Source organism: Podarcis vaucheri (genome assembly GCF_965113315.1).
Source record: "Podarcis vaucheri genome assembly, chromosome: 14".
NCBI lineage: Eukaryota > Metazoa > Chordata > Lepidosauria > Squamata > Lacertidae > Podarcis > Podarcis vaucheri.
In genome coordinates, this window is record NC_138752.1 from 30,356,969 (window position 1) to 30,374,146 (window position 17,178).

General features: G+C 45.6%; 1 protein-coding gene across 1 annotated transcript in view; it reads right to left on the reverse strand.

Moving 5' to 3' along the window:
• Positions 1–12,979, reverse strand: part of USP31 (ubiquitin specific peptidase 31) — a 38,200-nt gene extending 25,221 nt beyond the window's left edge. Inside the window, exon 1 of the mRNA XM_082199327.1 lies at positions 12,063–12,979. Within this exon, the coding sequence (XP_082055453.1) occupies positions 12,063–12,866 (804 nt within the window). The 5' untranslated portion in view covers positions 12,867–12,979. The remainder of the gene's footprint in view (positions 1–12,062) is intronic.
• Positions 12,980–17,178: the final 4,199 nt, after the last annotated feature.

The following is a 17,178-nucleotide window of genomic DNA, read 5'->3' on the forward strand; positions in this document are numbered from 1 at the left end:
CTCCTGCAGCAAATCAGAAGCCACGCCTTGGTTTCTGAATGGTTCGAGGAGTCAAACAGACTCCTGGAACGGATTATGTTTGACAACCAAGGTACCAGTTTCTGGAAACAAGAGGGGAGAGGTCTCTTGTGTTCAGATCCTGTTTGAGAGTTTACCATTGAGGCATCTGGTCTGCCACTGTGAGAAGGGGATACTAGACTAGTAGCGCATGTTTATTTTTTCAGCTTTCACATTCCAAAAATGAGGGGTGCTAAAAAGTTATAACATCACCTGGGAATTCAAAAGCTATTTTGGTTAAATTAATATAATTTAGTTTTGCGTAGTAAACAACTACAGTACATAAAATATTGACCTTTTTAATAAATTTTCCAATAATTTTAGACTTGATCTTATAAGTGTGAAAAATATATATGTGAAATTGCATAAAAATTGAAACGTCAAAACTTGACAAGCTTTTTGATATCCTCAATTGCAAGTGTAAGATTTTTCTTTGCTCTGAATTTGACTGCCCTACAGATGCTGGTTGCAAAAAAGAAGCTCACGTTAACTGTACATGCCCTATGGAGATGAAGATCCCTGGGAAGGAACTTGCTTTCATTAAAGGTCAGAGAGAGAATACTGATTTGATTGGGCCACATTAGACTGTCTTGCCAGATCTGCCTGAACATAACAGACAAGTCACAAAGCAGAAGCGTCAAGAAGATGAGAGAAGAAGACTTGCTGAATATAAGCAGTGAAGTAAGTAGGATGCCTGAATACCATGAAATGAAATAATTTTCTCTGCTAGTGAAAATGAAGGTGCCCAAGATGGAAATGGTGATATAAATTATGAATTGACATTAAGAAAAACAAGTATGACTTGCACTTCAAATAAAAAGACAGAGTACAACACATTAGAAATACATAATGTTGCTATGTAGAACATCGGATAGGGTGTTGGCCTTTGTGCCACAGCTGCTGCCCTCACCACTGCCACCTTTCTGGATGCTGGCTTGATCACTGAAGAAGAGAGACTTGATCACAGTAAAGTCAAGAGGGCCAAGAAAAAGTTATGAAATCACTGGATCAGGAATCTGATTACTTTTGTCAGAAGGATGAAATTGACAGCATCTTCTTTGACAGCCAGGAAGATACAACTAAAGTTACGCTCAAAGCAGACAATTCAGATCAGCGGTTGCCAAGCATCATCTCAGAACAGAATTAATATGTGAGCAGTGAGCCAGGTGGAAGGTATCTCTGCCACTTCACACTGGAAAAAGTCTGGAGTTTTTGCTAATAATTTTGTTGATTTCATTAAGAAGAGCAGCATTGATTAAGAGTCTGAAGGCCACTGAAGGGGATTCTACAAATCTTAACACTAGCTCGGAGGGTAGTACCATGCATTGGGTAGAGGTCAAGCTTGGTTGTAAGCTGATCAGGTTGGTTTGTGCCCTCCACACCAACAAGTTACCCCATGACAGTTAATCCAGCACTCAATGGAAAGACCTTGTCTAACAGCAAGTGGTCAGGTAACATTGACAAGATGTTAAGACACTGCTACAGAACTTGACATTGATTCTTCATTAACCAAAGTCACAACTGGAGAGCCTCTTCACTGACTGACAATGTCATAATGGATCTGTCTACTGATCAAGCGTTCAAGTATTGGATCACAAAGACCATAAGGACAGGAAAACTTCCCATGGATCTGGTCCTTCTTGAAACTGGTCCAGTAAGCCACTAAAGGCAAAGCCTCCAACAACTTAAGACTGATAGTGGAATACATTGTTTGCGTGTACTACCCCCCTGCTGGTTCAAAATCAAAGTAAAATGTGGAAGGCCTACACCAAATCTTGTTTCAGCTACAACAAGTTAGGCTGCAAAAGAAGGCTGTAGTGGATGCTGTTTTGCCAACCACTAAACATTCAGCACGGTATGCATTCAGCGAAATGATAATCCAGACACTCTTGTGCTCAGATGACAATGAGGAGAGGAGATCGAACTCGCAACCTTGGTGTTATCAGCACCACACCCCAACCAGCTGAGCTATCTTTCCATGGGAGTAACTAACTCAGGGCAATCAGCTTTGAACCCTGCTTCAATTCCCCAACGCCACACTCACAAGGAATTGATACAGGGAGACTCCTCCCTGCACCACCCCCATCCTGGAGCACGGACACAGTGACCGGCATTACTTAAGTACACAGACAAAATGGAATTTGAAGATTTTGTCACTGTATTGATTGAGTTTATGGCTTCCCTGGCAAGAATCCATCCTGAATTTTAGTCTGGCTCAACACCCCAGGAGGCTTACAACTGCAAAACAAGAGGAACCACTATGATATAAATATAAAAGATTATTAAAAAGAAGCCATCTCCCATGTAAAGCACCACCACACCCCGGGTGAAAACAGCTCCCACCCTAGGGACCTCTGCTGAAGGACAGACAGATGGCTTTTGTAAGCATGAAATCAGGCATAATAGTATAGCCATGGGCTCACTCAAGCAGGTAGAATAGCAAGCCATAATGTAGGTCAGCCGAGGAGATTTAAGGCGGCGGGTGCAGAGGGATTTTCAGAACCACCAGGCAACCTAGATATCCCCCTTCTTGTTATTTTGCTGGAAAATCCTCAGGCAGCTCTGAAAAATCCCACCCGGCCCAATTGTGGCACCCGCTGCTTAGCCACAGGGGCAGGCAGCAACTCAAGCTGGAAGGAGACGGCAAAAGGCACCACAGAGCCTCCCCTCCTGAATACACAGTAAGTGCTTGTCACCATCCCACATTTCTCAGTGAGGAAAGAGGACTGATGGGCAGAAAAAAAGCCTTGTGCTGCCACACAGCCACAAACAAGAGGGGGAAGGTAGCACTGCTCATGCAGAAAAATGCTGAGCAGTCAGAAGAGGCCGGCTGCAAGGAACAGATCTGGTAACACTCAAAGGAGAAGAAGGAAATCACAACGGGGTGCATTCACACAGGCAGTTTAACCTTAAGAACCCAACAGAAAAACTGCCTCTGTCTACCCCAACAAGCAGGAAAGGCTGTCTAGTCAAGAGATGCAAATGTTGATGGAAATCACACTGGCTCCTTGGCAACTAATTGGAACTCAGGAATAAGCACAGGCCTTGCCAAGCAGTGTCTGCCAAAAAGTGGGAATGAGCAAAGGAGAGCAGGACTAGGCCCCATTCCTAACCATGTAACATGATCAAGTCCCCTTCAGACCCTTGTACACTCCTCCCCCTTTCTGCTTTGTCAGCAAGGTCGCCGGATGAAGTTAGCTTGCATTCTGCACATAACTCTTGCTCCACACAATGTATCTCAGATAGTTATGGGTTTGTGTTTTTTATTTAGCTTTAAGCAGAAAGAATAACCACTAGCGTTAACTAAAGCAATCCAAGAGATTTTGTATAAATTGCATGGAAAGCAGGAAATAGTGAAATACCCTAGATATCAATATCAAGTTTTTAGGGAGTCTAAGCAAACATGAATCTGGAATCCACCACTACCACATCCCTGAAGTTGTACATTTGCCGTATCTATTAAAATAGCACCAATTCCTCTTTGTTTTTGCACTGCCTTAAAAACCATAAATACCGTGTACCATGTGTGAAAGCATAAAAAGCATTTTAACTCTCAACATATCCAACCCTAGAGCCCAAGAAGGAGGGAAAGATCTACAGGCACAACTTAACTAAACCAGCCCCATCTAAGTCAGAGCAGCAGTTAGCGGAGCAGAAATGAGGTGTGGGTGGTCAGGAGTCAGCATTTTCTGTCTCTCCACAGAGGAAATACTTCAGCTTATTCCACCTCTTTTGCCAGCCTCATATTCACTCACTGGCAGGGCAGAGACAGGGTCTGAGGCAGCTTAGAATCCTGACTAGGTCCTGACCCTCCCCATGACGACCCTCGGATCCTGCCCATTTCCAAGCTAATCTGGCATAAAGTCCCAAACGCTTGTGCCTCTTCAAAGAGACTGTCAGGATCTCAAGCACCTACACCTCTGTCTACCACATTCACTCAGGCAAGGGAGCTGCTGTCACAAGCTGAGGCTCCTTCTCAGCTTTGATGTTACTGCATTATTATTTATATCCCACATTTTCTCCCACTTTGGGATTCAAGGCCACTTGCAATGTTTAAAAACAATGTTACAAAACAGAAGCAATAAAAAAAAATCCAGTTAAAAACAGTACAGTGGTACCTCAGGTTAAGTACTTAATTCGTTCCGGAGGTCCGTTCTTAACCTGAAACTGTTCTTAACCTGAAGCACCACTTTAGCTAATGGGGCCTCGTGCTGCTGCTGCACCACCGGAGCACGATTTCTGTTCTCATCCTGAAGCAAAGTTCTTAATCTGAAGCACTATTTCTGGGTTAGCAGAGTCTGTAACCTGAAGCGTATGTAACCTGAGGTACCACTGTAATTAAAATACATAAGAACACAAGAGTTGCAGAGGTGGGAAGCAACAGCCCTGACAACTCTGTGACAGTCCCTTTCCCTCTCCAACTCTGAGGCAGAGTGCGGGAAGGCTGCTGTGTTCTCAGAATACCTGGAGAACATGCCATGTAAAACCAGCAGCACACCACTGCCCTAGAGGGGGCATCCTCGGCTGACGCTTGGCCAAGATACCCAAGCTCCTTGATGGCAAAACAGGGAACCCCTCTGCCTCCCTGTTTTAGCCTGGGAAAGCAGGATGAGGTACACTGATGGCGGCACGACAAAGGTGCCCAAACAGCAAAGGAAAGAATGACAGGGAACAACAAGGAGAGCCTCAAACTGTTAAACCACTGCAGGATCCCACATGAAGCACAGGATGGCACTGTCAGTCTCCTATCATTCTGCTACAAGCCCCAAGACCAGCCCTACCATTAGGCAGAGTAGGCTGGTAGGTGCAGGCCTGATGCTCTCAGGTGGGGTGCAGGCATGGCCAGTTCCCCTTGGGAAACAGAATTTTTGGGGTGAACCCTAACAAGCTACACACTTCCACTGCTACCTGCCTAAAGATTACAAGATAAACTTTACATCCTACCATAGAATATTTGCAGGAGTTTACTGAGAACCCCTGAGCCCTGGGGTGGAACTGTAGTTTTCCACTCTTACCCTGTGCATTGTTTACAGACCGTTCAAGACAGGAAACTATTAGAGAAAGTTGCTTTCTATTTTTTTTTAAAGGTACTTTAAAATGATAAATTACTTGCTTCGCCTGCAGTTCCCAATCTCTGCATTAACCAGTATGTTTACTGAAACATCTAAACAATAGTTTGCTAACCTATTGGTAAGCAAATACAACCCCATCAGTCACAGAATTTGCCAACTGTTAAGCACAGTAACATGCCTGGACAAACAATGTATACAGTTAATCCTACGAAAGCAATCAAAAAAAACAAAGCATGACCCAAATCAGAATCAGACTCGCCTCCTCTCTCAGCATGCGAGGAGACAAAAATTGATGATCGGGGTTTATTTATGATAATGAGCACTTTAAGTTTCATATTTGCCTCTCCATTGGATGTGTGGTTTAAAATCCACAAGGACCTCATCCTGCACTCTGTTACCCAGGAGGGCCACTTCTTGTCAAGCACAAGCTGACACTTGCAGTGGCTGTTAGGGTCTTTGGTATCTGTTTGCTCCAATCCACAGATCCCCATGCAGCTAAACGCAGGGATCAAACATCTCTGAACTCTCTATTAAACAAGATCATGAAGGGCATTTTTAGAAAGGGGTTCAACTTCAAAGGGTCTAAAAACAGATGATGGGGTTTATTTCTTTATTTGATTCCATTTCACAGATAGAATGATAGAATTTGTACTGGGGGTGGGGGGAGGGAAATCTGTATGTAGAACTTTTAAAACATAAGCCACCTGCAGCCTATGGAGGAAGACCATTCAAGAGGAAACCAATGTGCTTATTACAAAGAGCTACAGGAATCTCCCTCATTCTGGCATACAAAGAGGCACATATTTAGCTGCTACCGACAAATTCAGGGCAGGAATTGGAGTCTTCTTTGTATCCAACTGAAAAGACCAAGAAAATGTTTAGGTAGGCAGAATACAGCTGACTGAAATAGCTGACAAAGACAGGGAGGTTAAAGCAATCTTGTCTTGCAAAAAGGAGCCTTTTGAAACAGACTTTGACAATGACAATACAGGAAACAAAATTCTTATTCATTCAACAGCCCTACTCACTTACGAGAGGGAAGCCCATTTTACTCCCGACAACCTTGCAAAGCTACCTGGCTACAGAAAAAAACCAAGTGCATCCTCTTGGCTTGGCCAACTTCGACAAAGCCAGAGGAGCAGAACCAGAGTAACAATTCTACATCAAGGGTGGGGAACCTTTGGCCCTCCAGGTGTTGCTGAACAGCAACTGCCATCAGCTCCAACAAGCATGGACAATGGCATGCAATGATGGGAGCTGTAGTTCAGCAATATCTGGAGGGCCTGACATTCCACACACCTGATCTCCATTTAGATGGGAAAAGGAAGTAACAGTAATAACAATTACCGTAAGCATTTTCCAGGACCATGTACTTAAGTTTTGCATTGTTCATTCAGGGACTCCATTCATTACAAAATGATAACATTCAATTAAATAATTAAAGCCGTATTTCCAAGTCTGCTTTCTACACAGGGTTCTAGTTAGCACATCACATTAAACCATATTTAAAACAAGCTATGGATTAGTGTGAACAAGCGGTTGCTGGTGCATGGTTATTCAACCGCAGGCACTTCGCTCCTTCCCAGCTCCTGCCACACTGAGAAGGAAACCAGCTCAACAAGAGAGCCTTAATAGCACCTGAAAGACTAACAAATTTAATATGGCAGAGGCTTTCTAGTCCATGACATAATAAATTAGATAGACTTTACATTACTACAAGACTCTCATTTTGCTCCAGCATACGACATACAGAAGCTACCCTCCTAACAGAATAAACTATCCAGCTTTTCCATACTGGGTAGAGGCACCCTGGAAATGGAAAGAGAAGCCATTCTTTGGCAGCATTCTCCTGAACAGTTTAAAAGGGGCTTCCACTCCTTTGCAAGGAGGACAGCACATCCTCTCCTCCCTCCTTCTCTCAAGGGGAACAGCACAAAATGAAAAGGACATGTAGGAGACACACAGGTCTATGGTAACAAGGCCCAGTACTAAAACCATGCTTCTAGCTCTGTTTCCTGATGTACTTGCAGTTGTGTAACATGTGAAGAAATATAATGTTGGTATGTGGTAAAGCCCGCCAGGCTCACCATGTAATCACTGCCGCCATCTCCTTCTCCTCCTGGTGGGGAACAGTAGCAGGAGGGGGCAGCAGCCTGAGTGAGGAGGCCGGCAGGCAAGGAAGTGTGGAAAGAATGTGCCTCCCAACCACAGCTACAGCCGCTGTCTCCTGGGAAGGAAAGCACCCCACAACCAACTGCTCAAGGTGGAAGTGGCAAAATTCCACCACTACAGGCAACCAGCTTCCTCAAAAAGAGAAGAAAGCAGTGGTCAAGCATCCAGCCACTGACTGGAGCACATAATGGACCTCAATGTGCCAATACTCTGTAGCCACAAAGACCTTAAAGAGTTTTAAAGTTCACAGTGCCATGAACCTCTTCTCATCCATCTTCTCCTCGTGCATTTGGTTCAAGCGAAGTAACTATTTCTGTGATGCAGCTTCAGCAAACCAGTGGGGACCCTGCATAAGACCTATCACCGTTGATACAGCAAATCATAGAATCATAGAGTTGGAAGAGACCACAAGGGCCATCGAGTCCAACCCCCTGCCAAGCAGGAAACATGCCCAGTTGAGTTTCTGACCTGGTGAACAGTATTTAATAGTTTAAAAGCTCCACTAAATATTCAAAGTTGCTACAATAAACATAAAGCAGACACCATAGAATATATGGTAACAAAACTGCTCCAAATGAAATAGTCCCTTTGCTGTCCCCCTCCAAAAACTGGAAACCCAGAATTACAGAAAATCACAAAAGATTCACTTCAGTGCCAAGACAGCTAGCAGTAGCCCACAGGCTGAGTCTGGCTTTCCTGCTGAGCTTTAATCAAGCCTTAATAAGTGCATGAACAATTGTGCTGCACAATGACCAACAAGGGTATCTATCACCTCCCAGTTCTTTCTTTACAAGCAGATTTGATGAAGTTTCTTAAGTGTCACAAGCTGAGTCTACATTACATTTACATTTGATTCTACATTAGGGTATTCTTAAAAGGGAAATGCTTATCAAGGAAAAAATCTTATCACTTTTTTTGAAATTATTTTTATCCACCCTGACTAGTAGCATGACTGCCATGTTTCAGCTCTTTGGAGAAAAACCAGACAGATTATTTCCCCCGAGATAAAGTAAGATCAGTTTCCTCTTTTTTCCTCTCTATTTATTCATTCATCCACTCATCCATCCTTTATGGTTAGAAACTGCCTTTCAGTTCAGTTTCCAAGAATAAATTGCTCCCCGTCTTCAGCAGGAAGATCCTAAGAAAGTAAAGCATCACATGAAGGTGAAGCCTCTGAACAGCTGTTTCCAGAGTAGCAGCCATGCTGGTCTGCTGCAGCCAACATCCCAAACTCTTGTGGCTCCTTAGAAACCAAGCAGAAAGTCCACTTCACCAGCTTAGGCTACAATAAACATGTTAGCCTTTAAGTTGTCACCAGGCTCTAAGCAGCAACTATCTCTTCCCCAGGCAACAACAGTCACCATTCCTGCTCAAAACACCAAGTCAAATTTGGCGCCATTCTAAAGCTTCAGGAAGGAACAGTTTGGATAGAAATCTGTGGGTTTTGTTTAAATCTGACCGGGATGGTTATTTCCATGCCCACCAGTTTGGAAGAAAAACAAGGTAATGGTTCCTTCATACTCAGGAGGATAACTGCAGCGTATTAGTTTTATAAGAATAAAGCAACAGGGCGCAATGAGCTTCCAGGACCTTCGGAAAGCTGAGGGCAGCTGAGCCACAGAATGTCAATGGTGTCAGCTAAAAGGGAAAGGGTGGAAGAGGGGAGGAACTGGTCAGCTTGAGCCCTTAACACAGTTTATTTAACAGCCTGCCCAATAACACAGTAGGTCCCAGAGCATCCTTGCAAGAACCATAAATAATCCCAGTGGTCATTGGCTGATACCTGCAGCCATTCTGTAGGCAGAGTGAGCCATGTTACAATATCCATGCTGCAACGGCTGCACCCATGAACTGCCAAAGAAACACATTATGTCCCATCCCTGGTAGGCAGGTAGGGCACACACTAAGTGGAGGAAATATTCAATATTCAAACCTATTCAAATAAATCTTCAAGCAAAAAGGTATTGACAAGTACTCTTGCATGTGTACCGAGAAGTAGAGAGTAATTAATCCCTTAATAGCATGATCACTATTTTATGACATTTTGGCTGGTCTTAATAATGGCATTGCCCACAATGAACCAGCATTGTTTCCTCCTCTTTTATTAATTTCACAGTTGTTCTCCTCCCCCATATGGGATCTGTGCAAGTATTTCGACTACTAGTGCCTAGAAAGTGCAAAAACTCTGCTTCTGTGACTTTTAATGCTGGCAACAACAAATAAACATACTTTCTAAGGAAAAATCTGAAATACAATATGATCAAAGTTGTTTTTGAAACAATTAGAACAAATGTTAGAATAATAATTTAAATAAGTCTCTTCCACCGGTGATCAAAATTGCTGAAACAAGACTGAATCAATTCACTCCAAGAAATGGCAAATATCACACAAACAGTTATGCCCTTTTCAAAATCTCAGCAATCCACTGAGAACATTAACAGGTCTTGTTCAGCTTGAACCAGTATAGCTGCACTAGATCCACTGTTTATGGCAATTTGACCTCATAGTTTGCTAGGGACAAACCCGGACTCCCTCTTTTCTTGCACACAACAGTAGACTCTTGGCTCTTGTAAACAGCGAGTGGCCTCCTGAAACCTGGCACCCCACTTGTTTTCCAACATCATGAGATTAAAAGAGAAGCAGCTCTGCTGAAAAGTGTTCCATATTCTCCTGATCCAATCATTAAAAACAAGCAATGAACAATCTCCTCATTGTCCCAAGCACCAAATCATAAACAAACAGTACCCTGGAAGCAAGGTCCATTCTAAGCAGCCCTTGTTGAGCAGCCAGGAAGCCTCATCCATGACCAGAGGGTACAAAGTGGAAGAGCAGCCCCCCACCCTGGAAAAAAAAATCAAGAGAAAATAAATGACTAATCTGTTGACCAAGCCCAACCATTTTCCAACCCAGAACTTTGCTAACTAAGGCTGAACTCCTAACCCCACTTGACTAAGAGTATGCCACATTGAATTAAATAGGGTTTACTTCTGAGTAGGCATGCTTAGGACTGCTTGTCATCTACCAAAAGGGTAAATAGGAAACAAGACTAGATCAATTGTTCCTATACAATTACTTGTCTCCAATTTGAGTTAACAAGGCAGCCACCAGCTTTGCCTAAAAAAAAACAAAAAACCAATTGACAACAGAACTGTGTGAAGTTGCAGTTTTTCCATCACCCAATATTAAAATGAGGCAGAGTAGGCATCACAGTCATAGGCAGGGTCTTGATATGATCAGAGTCAACTGTGAAGCATCATTGCTCAGGTGTTATTCATAAGCCAGGAGTACTGACTAGCATGTATGTCTCTTTCTCTCTGATACACACACCACACTTATCTTTCCACACAAGTTTTTGGGGATCTTGGGCATAAACTAACTCACTAGTCACATCTCTCTACACAGCAAGACCAAAGCCTGCAGAGGATGCTGTGCCACTGGGGAGCATCTGGTTAGCATGCAGAAGGGCCTCTTCAGTTCAACCCCCAGCATCTCCAGGTAGGGCTGAGAACATCTCCTGCCTTAGACCCAGAAGAGCCACTGCCAGTCAGTGTAGACAATACTGAGATGAACCAATAACCTAATTCAGCATTGGGCTGCTTCCAACGTTCCTATGCAGACAGGGAATCAGGGCTACTATCTATGAACTACCAGAAACATGTGTGTTTAACACATACCAGTGCTAACATTCTGCCATGAAGAAGATGGAGCAAGCTCATTCTTTCTTGCTCTATAGAGCGGGATTAGAAATGATGGGTAGAAACTGCAAGGAAGCAAATTTTGACTGAGCATTAAAAGAAATATTACAATACAAAAGGCTGTTGGGGAGCAGCACAGGTAGTGCTGGTTGGTTTCCCCGCACTTGAGGCATTTAAGCAGTGGATGGCCACCCATATGCCAGGAATGGTGAAGATTCCTGAACTAAACCAGGTGGGAGTCCAACTCTTATGATCCTAGGAAATAGCCCCTCCTCTGTTCGGTCTGACAGAATTCTCTGTGCAACTCCAAACTTTATACCCTCCTATGGAAGTTGATCCAACAAGTAACATATTTACGGTAAATGATGTAAACGGAACTGTTTCTCTCATCTCACTCAATAAGAATTGCAGAGAACACCTGAAGGAGATTCTAAGCAGGTATTTTCTGCCATTCTTCATTCACTGCCGATCTTAATATGAGACAAGACTCCTCAGAGCTCACCCCTGGAACAGAAGGGAATCTACAGTTATCACAAATGGCACTCTGCATCTGCTCAGAGGTTTCCTTTCAGCCAGCCTATACGTAGAAAGAAAAAAAATCGTCTATGCCAAGTACTGATAGAGGCATCTTTAGTTGCACAAGGCGATGACTTGAACTAGGAATTAAACAAAGGTATCACTTTTCCACCGCCAGATCTCAGCACCTGTACCTGTGAAGTTGGAATACACCACCTCTGGAAGCCACCACAAATCATTAACACACTGCCATGATGCCAGTGAGGGAGCTTCCTAAGAACAACCAATGCACCTCCCTGCCCCAAAGAGCTTACAGTCTAAATGTCAGGTCTAACCCAAGGGAATGACACCTTTGCCAAGAGTCACAGCCCAGGTCACAGCCTTCCAAGCAAGCAGGGCATCTGATGATTATTTTTAGGTGCTGCAGGTCTTGATGCACCCGCCCTGCTGCTGCTCTTGGTGCCTCTGAACAGGGGACCCTGGCCAGATTAGATGCTTCCCCTGCGGAGTGGCTGCTAGGAGCCGGCAGAGGAGAGGGAGAGCCCCTCACCTTGAACTCCCGGCTGTGCTGCGGCGTATACTCGAGCGTCCAGAGGGCCCGCACTAGGTGCGACAGCTGCTCCGTCACCTCGCCCTTGCAGTTGTCCGGGGCGGGCTCCGGCGGGCGGGCGGGGGCCACGGCTGGCACGTCCCTCTCGCCGCCGCCGCCCTCCTCTTCCTCCTCCTCCTCCTCTCCGCCGGCGCCTCTTCCTCCGTCCCCGGCTTCTGCGGCGTTGGCGGCGCGGTACTGCTCGAGGGCGAGGTACTCGGCGAAGAGCTCGGTGTTGCTGAGGCACTGCAGGATGGCGTTCATGAAGCACGTGTTGCCGTGGTTGCGCAGCCCCGCCACGCCGGGCACGGCCGGCAGCAGCAGCGACCCCGCCGAGGAGCCCGGCGGCGGCGGCGGTGGCGAAATCAACTCCTGGGTGGCGGGAGGCTGCGGAGGCGGCGGCGGCGACGGGGGAGGCGGCGGCTCGGGTTCCGGGCTGGGCTGGAAGCAGCGGCCCAGGCTGCTGCCGCCGGGGGGGTGTCCGTGGCGGGCGGTGGTGGCGGCGGGCCCGTGCTCGGTGCCCAGGTGGGAGAGCGTCGAGAGCGTCTTCAGCACGCGGCTCATGAATCCGCCCAGCGACCTGGAGGAGGAGGAGCCCGAGCCCCCAGTGCCGGACCCGCCGCCGCCGCCCACCCGGCCCCGGAAGAGCAGCCGCTTGCTGAAGGAGCGCTTCTCCTTGGCCGCCGCCGCCACCACCACCGGCGAAGCGGCGGCGGGCAGCACCGGGGCCGCCACCGCCGCAGCGCCACTCGCCCGGCCCGACATGGCGCCCTCTCCCCCCGGGCCTACCACCGCCTCATCCCCGCCGCCGCAGCCCAGCCTCCGCGCCTGGGAGCTTCACCGGCGGCACAGCCGTGCAGGAGCCGGAGCTGCTGCTCCTCCTCTTGCTGCTGCTGCTGCTCAGGCTGAGGCGGCGGCGGGCGGGGCGGAGCCCGCGCGGCGAGACGGGCACGCAGGAAGCCGGCGCCGCCATGCTGGTTGCGGGCAACCGCGGGACCAGCCAGCCTACCCTTCTCGCGGCTGCCGCCATCTTTGCTCCTGGCAAAGGCCTCTTTTCCCCCTCCTCTGTCTCCCTCAGTGAAGAAGAGAGGCAAATAGCGTAAAGGGGCGGCGGCAGCTTCTTCGGCCACTCTTGCCAGCCGGGCAGCTTTCAGTGCGGCCCAGTTCCCCTCGGCGCTGGCTCGCGAAGGCCCAGGCCCGAGCCTGCTTCCTCTTGCTCGGCTCCTCGGGACTTCCCGCCAAAACCTCCGTCACCTCTGGGGGCTCACAGGGAAGCCAGGAGTTGCCTTTTCTCCACAGAGACGGAATTATCGTGGCCGTAAATAAATAAAGTAGCTAACATGCAAACATTCTATCTCTCTTCTCTTTGGTGATCACTCGTAGCCGAATAAGATTGTCTTCCATAAACACGGTTTTAACAATGAGTCCGTAAGTGACTGTGGAGGCCAATTCTGGTTCCACACGTCTTTCGACAGTGGGGACATTGGTTTCCAGTCGGGAGTTGAACAATGTGAGGATTTGCCTAGCGTACCTTCCTCTTAGCACGTTTCTCCCTTGCGTCCTGAGTTTGAGTCTTCAAAGCCCATGACACCTTTGGTAAAGGCTGTTCTCCAATTAGAGTGCTCGCAGGCCAGTGTTTCCCAGTTGTAGTGTTTATACTACATTTTTTAAGATTTGCCTTGAGACAGTCTTTAAACCTCTTTTGTTGACCACCAGCATTGCACTTTCCATTTTTAAGTTCGGAATAGAGTAGTTGCTTTGGAAGACGATCATCAGGCTTCCAAACAACATGACCAGTCCAATGAAGTTGATGTTGAAGAATCATTGCTTCAGCACTTTGCTTCTTCTAGTACGCTGATATTACTTTGCCTGTCTTCCCAAGTGACGTGTAAAATTTTTCGGAGACACCGTTGATGGAATCTTTCGAGGAATTGGAGATGGCGCTTATAAGTGGTCCATGTTTCACAAGCATATAATAAGGTTGGCTTTGTAAACAAAGCTTTGTGAATGTCCCAGTCCTCAAACACTCTGCACTTCAATCGGGAGAAAGTTGCACTCACAGAGCTCAGGCGATGGTGGATTTCGGCATCAATGTTGGCCCTTGTGGAAAGATAACTGCCTAGGTAATAATAATATAATAATAATAATGATATAATAATAATAATAATAATAATAATAATAATAATAATAATAATAATAATAATTTATTATTTATACCCCGCCCATCTGGCTGGGCTTCTCCAGCCACTCTGGGCGGCTTCCAAAAGAATATTAAAATACTATGATACATCAAACATTAAAAGCTTCCCTAAAGTAGGTAGGAGAAGTGATTGACATTTTCCAACGTTACACCATCAAGTTATATTTGGGGCGCTGCAGAGGGGTTATTTTGTACTTGTTGGTGCAGCACTTTGGTTTTTTGGATGTTGAGTGATAGGCGAAGCTTTTTGTAAGCTTCTGCAAAGATATTTAGGATGGTTTGGAGGTCATCCTCTGAGCGTGCACACACTTCGTTGTCATCAGCATACTGAAGCTCTATGACGGAAGTTACAGTAACCTTACTCTTTGCTTTCACCCTGCTCAGACTGAAGAGCTTTCCATCTGTTCAATATATGATTTCTACTGCGGTGGGGAGTTTCCCTTCGGCAAAGCGTAGGATCATGGAATGAAAATAATGAATAGAGTTGGGGCAATAACACCACCCTGTTTAACACCTGATCCCACTGAGTGGTTCACTTTAAGAGCCATTGTTCTCTGTCATTGTTGCTGTCATACTAGATTGCTACACCCGCCCTTGCCCAGGGAGCTTTCCCTGAGAAAGGCGGGTGCGACCACTGCTTTTGTTGGAGGGCAAAAGCAGGTGTGCTACAGGGCCTGTCATGCACCCCCCTAAACTAGCCAGCAGCCTTCAGGTATGCTGCTATCCTGTTGCCAGTGTTGAGTTCAAGTCCCTTCTCAATCCAGTTACCTTCTGAACTTGGGAGGGAGGTGCCATCTTGCCCTTTGCCTCCGGCAACAAAATGTCTTGGACCAGCCTCTACCAGTGAACACAGCAATCCCCCCGCACACGCACACACATTTGCAGCATCGCTTACTCCAGCAACATCAGTGCTCCTAGTTCTTCCCTATGGAGCAACACTTCCTTTACTGCAGAGCTTTGTGTGTCGCTACACGTTAGTGTGTCGGCTGCAGTGTGTAGGTGTGTTGTGCGAATGCTCCCCGCGCTCCTCCCGGGGCTGGAAAGAGGTTCATTTAACCTTCGGTTTGCTAGTAAAACTGAATGGCTGTGTTGCAAAATGATGCACGTCTAAAAAGCGTATCACCAACATGAGAAGTTTGGAAAGCTCTGCTTTACTGCTTGAAGGTTGTCTGATGTGTTCCTGTGATGCGCTGCTGTTTTGGAGATAAGCTTTGGCATCTTCAGCAGAGGCTGCTGCAAGGGTATGAAGACAAGCTGCAGCTTCACCCGGCCTCAGTTATGACTTCAGTCTTTACAGATCTTGAATGTGCCCTCCTCCTGCTTTGCAACTGTAAAGGCATCGATGAACCACATGGGATCTATTAAAAACAAGAAGCAGATGATTTGGGAGTGATCAGACTCCCACTGCTTTACAGTGTGTTATGTGGCTGGGTGGCACTGCTGAAGTTATCACATATATTTATGTATCAGTCAGTGGGTGGCTGTTGTTCACAGAGTCTGGTAGAGTTTAAGAAAGGAGGTCAACAGTAGGGGGAGCCAGAGCCAATGAGTGAGTTCAGTGTAGAACTGCTGAGTTCTACAAGGGCAGAACTGGGGCTACAGAGGAGGAACTTGATAGGCATTGCTACCCTCTGGACTGGTTGTAAGAAGGCAGGAAGGTAGGGCTGGGCAGGGCAGACCAAGGCTCACCCTAATGAACCACCCTCCAGTGGTATCTGCATATGTTAAACTGAAAGCCTCAAACATAGCAAATGTTAAATTCACATTTCAGAAGAGCAGCTGTGCTAGTCTGTTGCAACAAAAACAATAAAGAGTCTTGTAGCACTTAAAAACTAACAGTCCAAGATAGGTTTTGTGAATGGCACTCTCTCTCTCTCTCTCTCTCTCTCACACACACACACACACACACACAAAATTCATTATTCAATCCTATGTTTTTCAAACAATCGCCAGCATTTCAGAGTTTGCAGACATTCCCAGCATTTGCCTGAGGGCTGTTAACCTTCATGTGAATGTCAGCATTCACCATACCTCATACAACCACAGTTATTGTAGGCTGAGAGAAAATATTAATGACACACTGCACTGAATCATTTATTTGGAACATTTTTACCACCTTCTTCAGCCAAAAAAGGGGGCCCTTGTTTTTCTTCCATGCCTCATTGTAGAAACGCCTCACCATCAAATATATCTCTAATTATATACTGTAGTTCCAAAACTGTAGGATTGAGAACAATCCCTGCAGAGTATTCACATAGGTAAAGAAATCCCATATTCCCCTTTTTTATGGACTACTTATGGACTCATTTGGATGGGAAATTCCCACGCTCTCCTCATCTATCTTTCCATTCTATTTTTTTCCTTAATAATATTTATTACTTTTACAACAATTTAAACACTACAAAAAAACCAGAAAACAATACATTACGATACAAAGACACTACCTTACACTAAAACATTAAACTAACAAGACAAAACAAAAACAATTTAAAAAACACATCAACAAAGAAAAGGGGGGGAAATTCAATCTTATCTTTCTTTCACATATTTCCACGACCTCCTCACACCTCCCTTTTTGTATTCCACTTCTATTAATTATTTCAGCAATTCCTTTCCATCTTCCCCTGTTTCCTATCCTATAATTATCTTAACACATTTCAATCTTATTTTTCCTTTAATACTCTATTAATCTATTTGTACTTAATTCCTTATAACCTTTCTACTAAAGCTATATCACTTTGTTCCAACATTCTTCTAGCATTCCTTAATTTTACAATATTTCTGTAAATAGTCTTTAAACTTTTTCCAGTCTTCTTCCACCGACTCTTCTCCCTGGTCTCGGATTCTGCCAGTCATTTCCGCCAATTCCATGTAGTC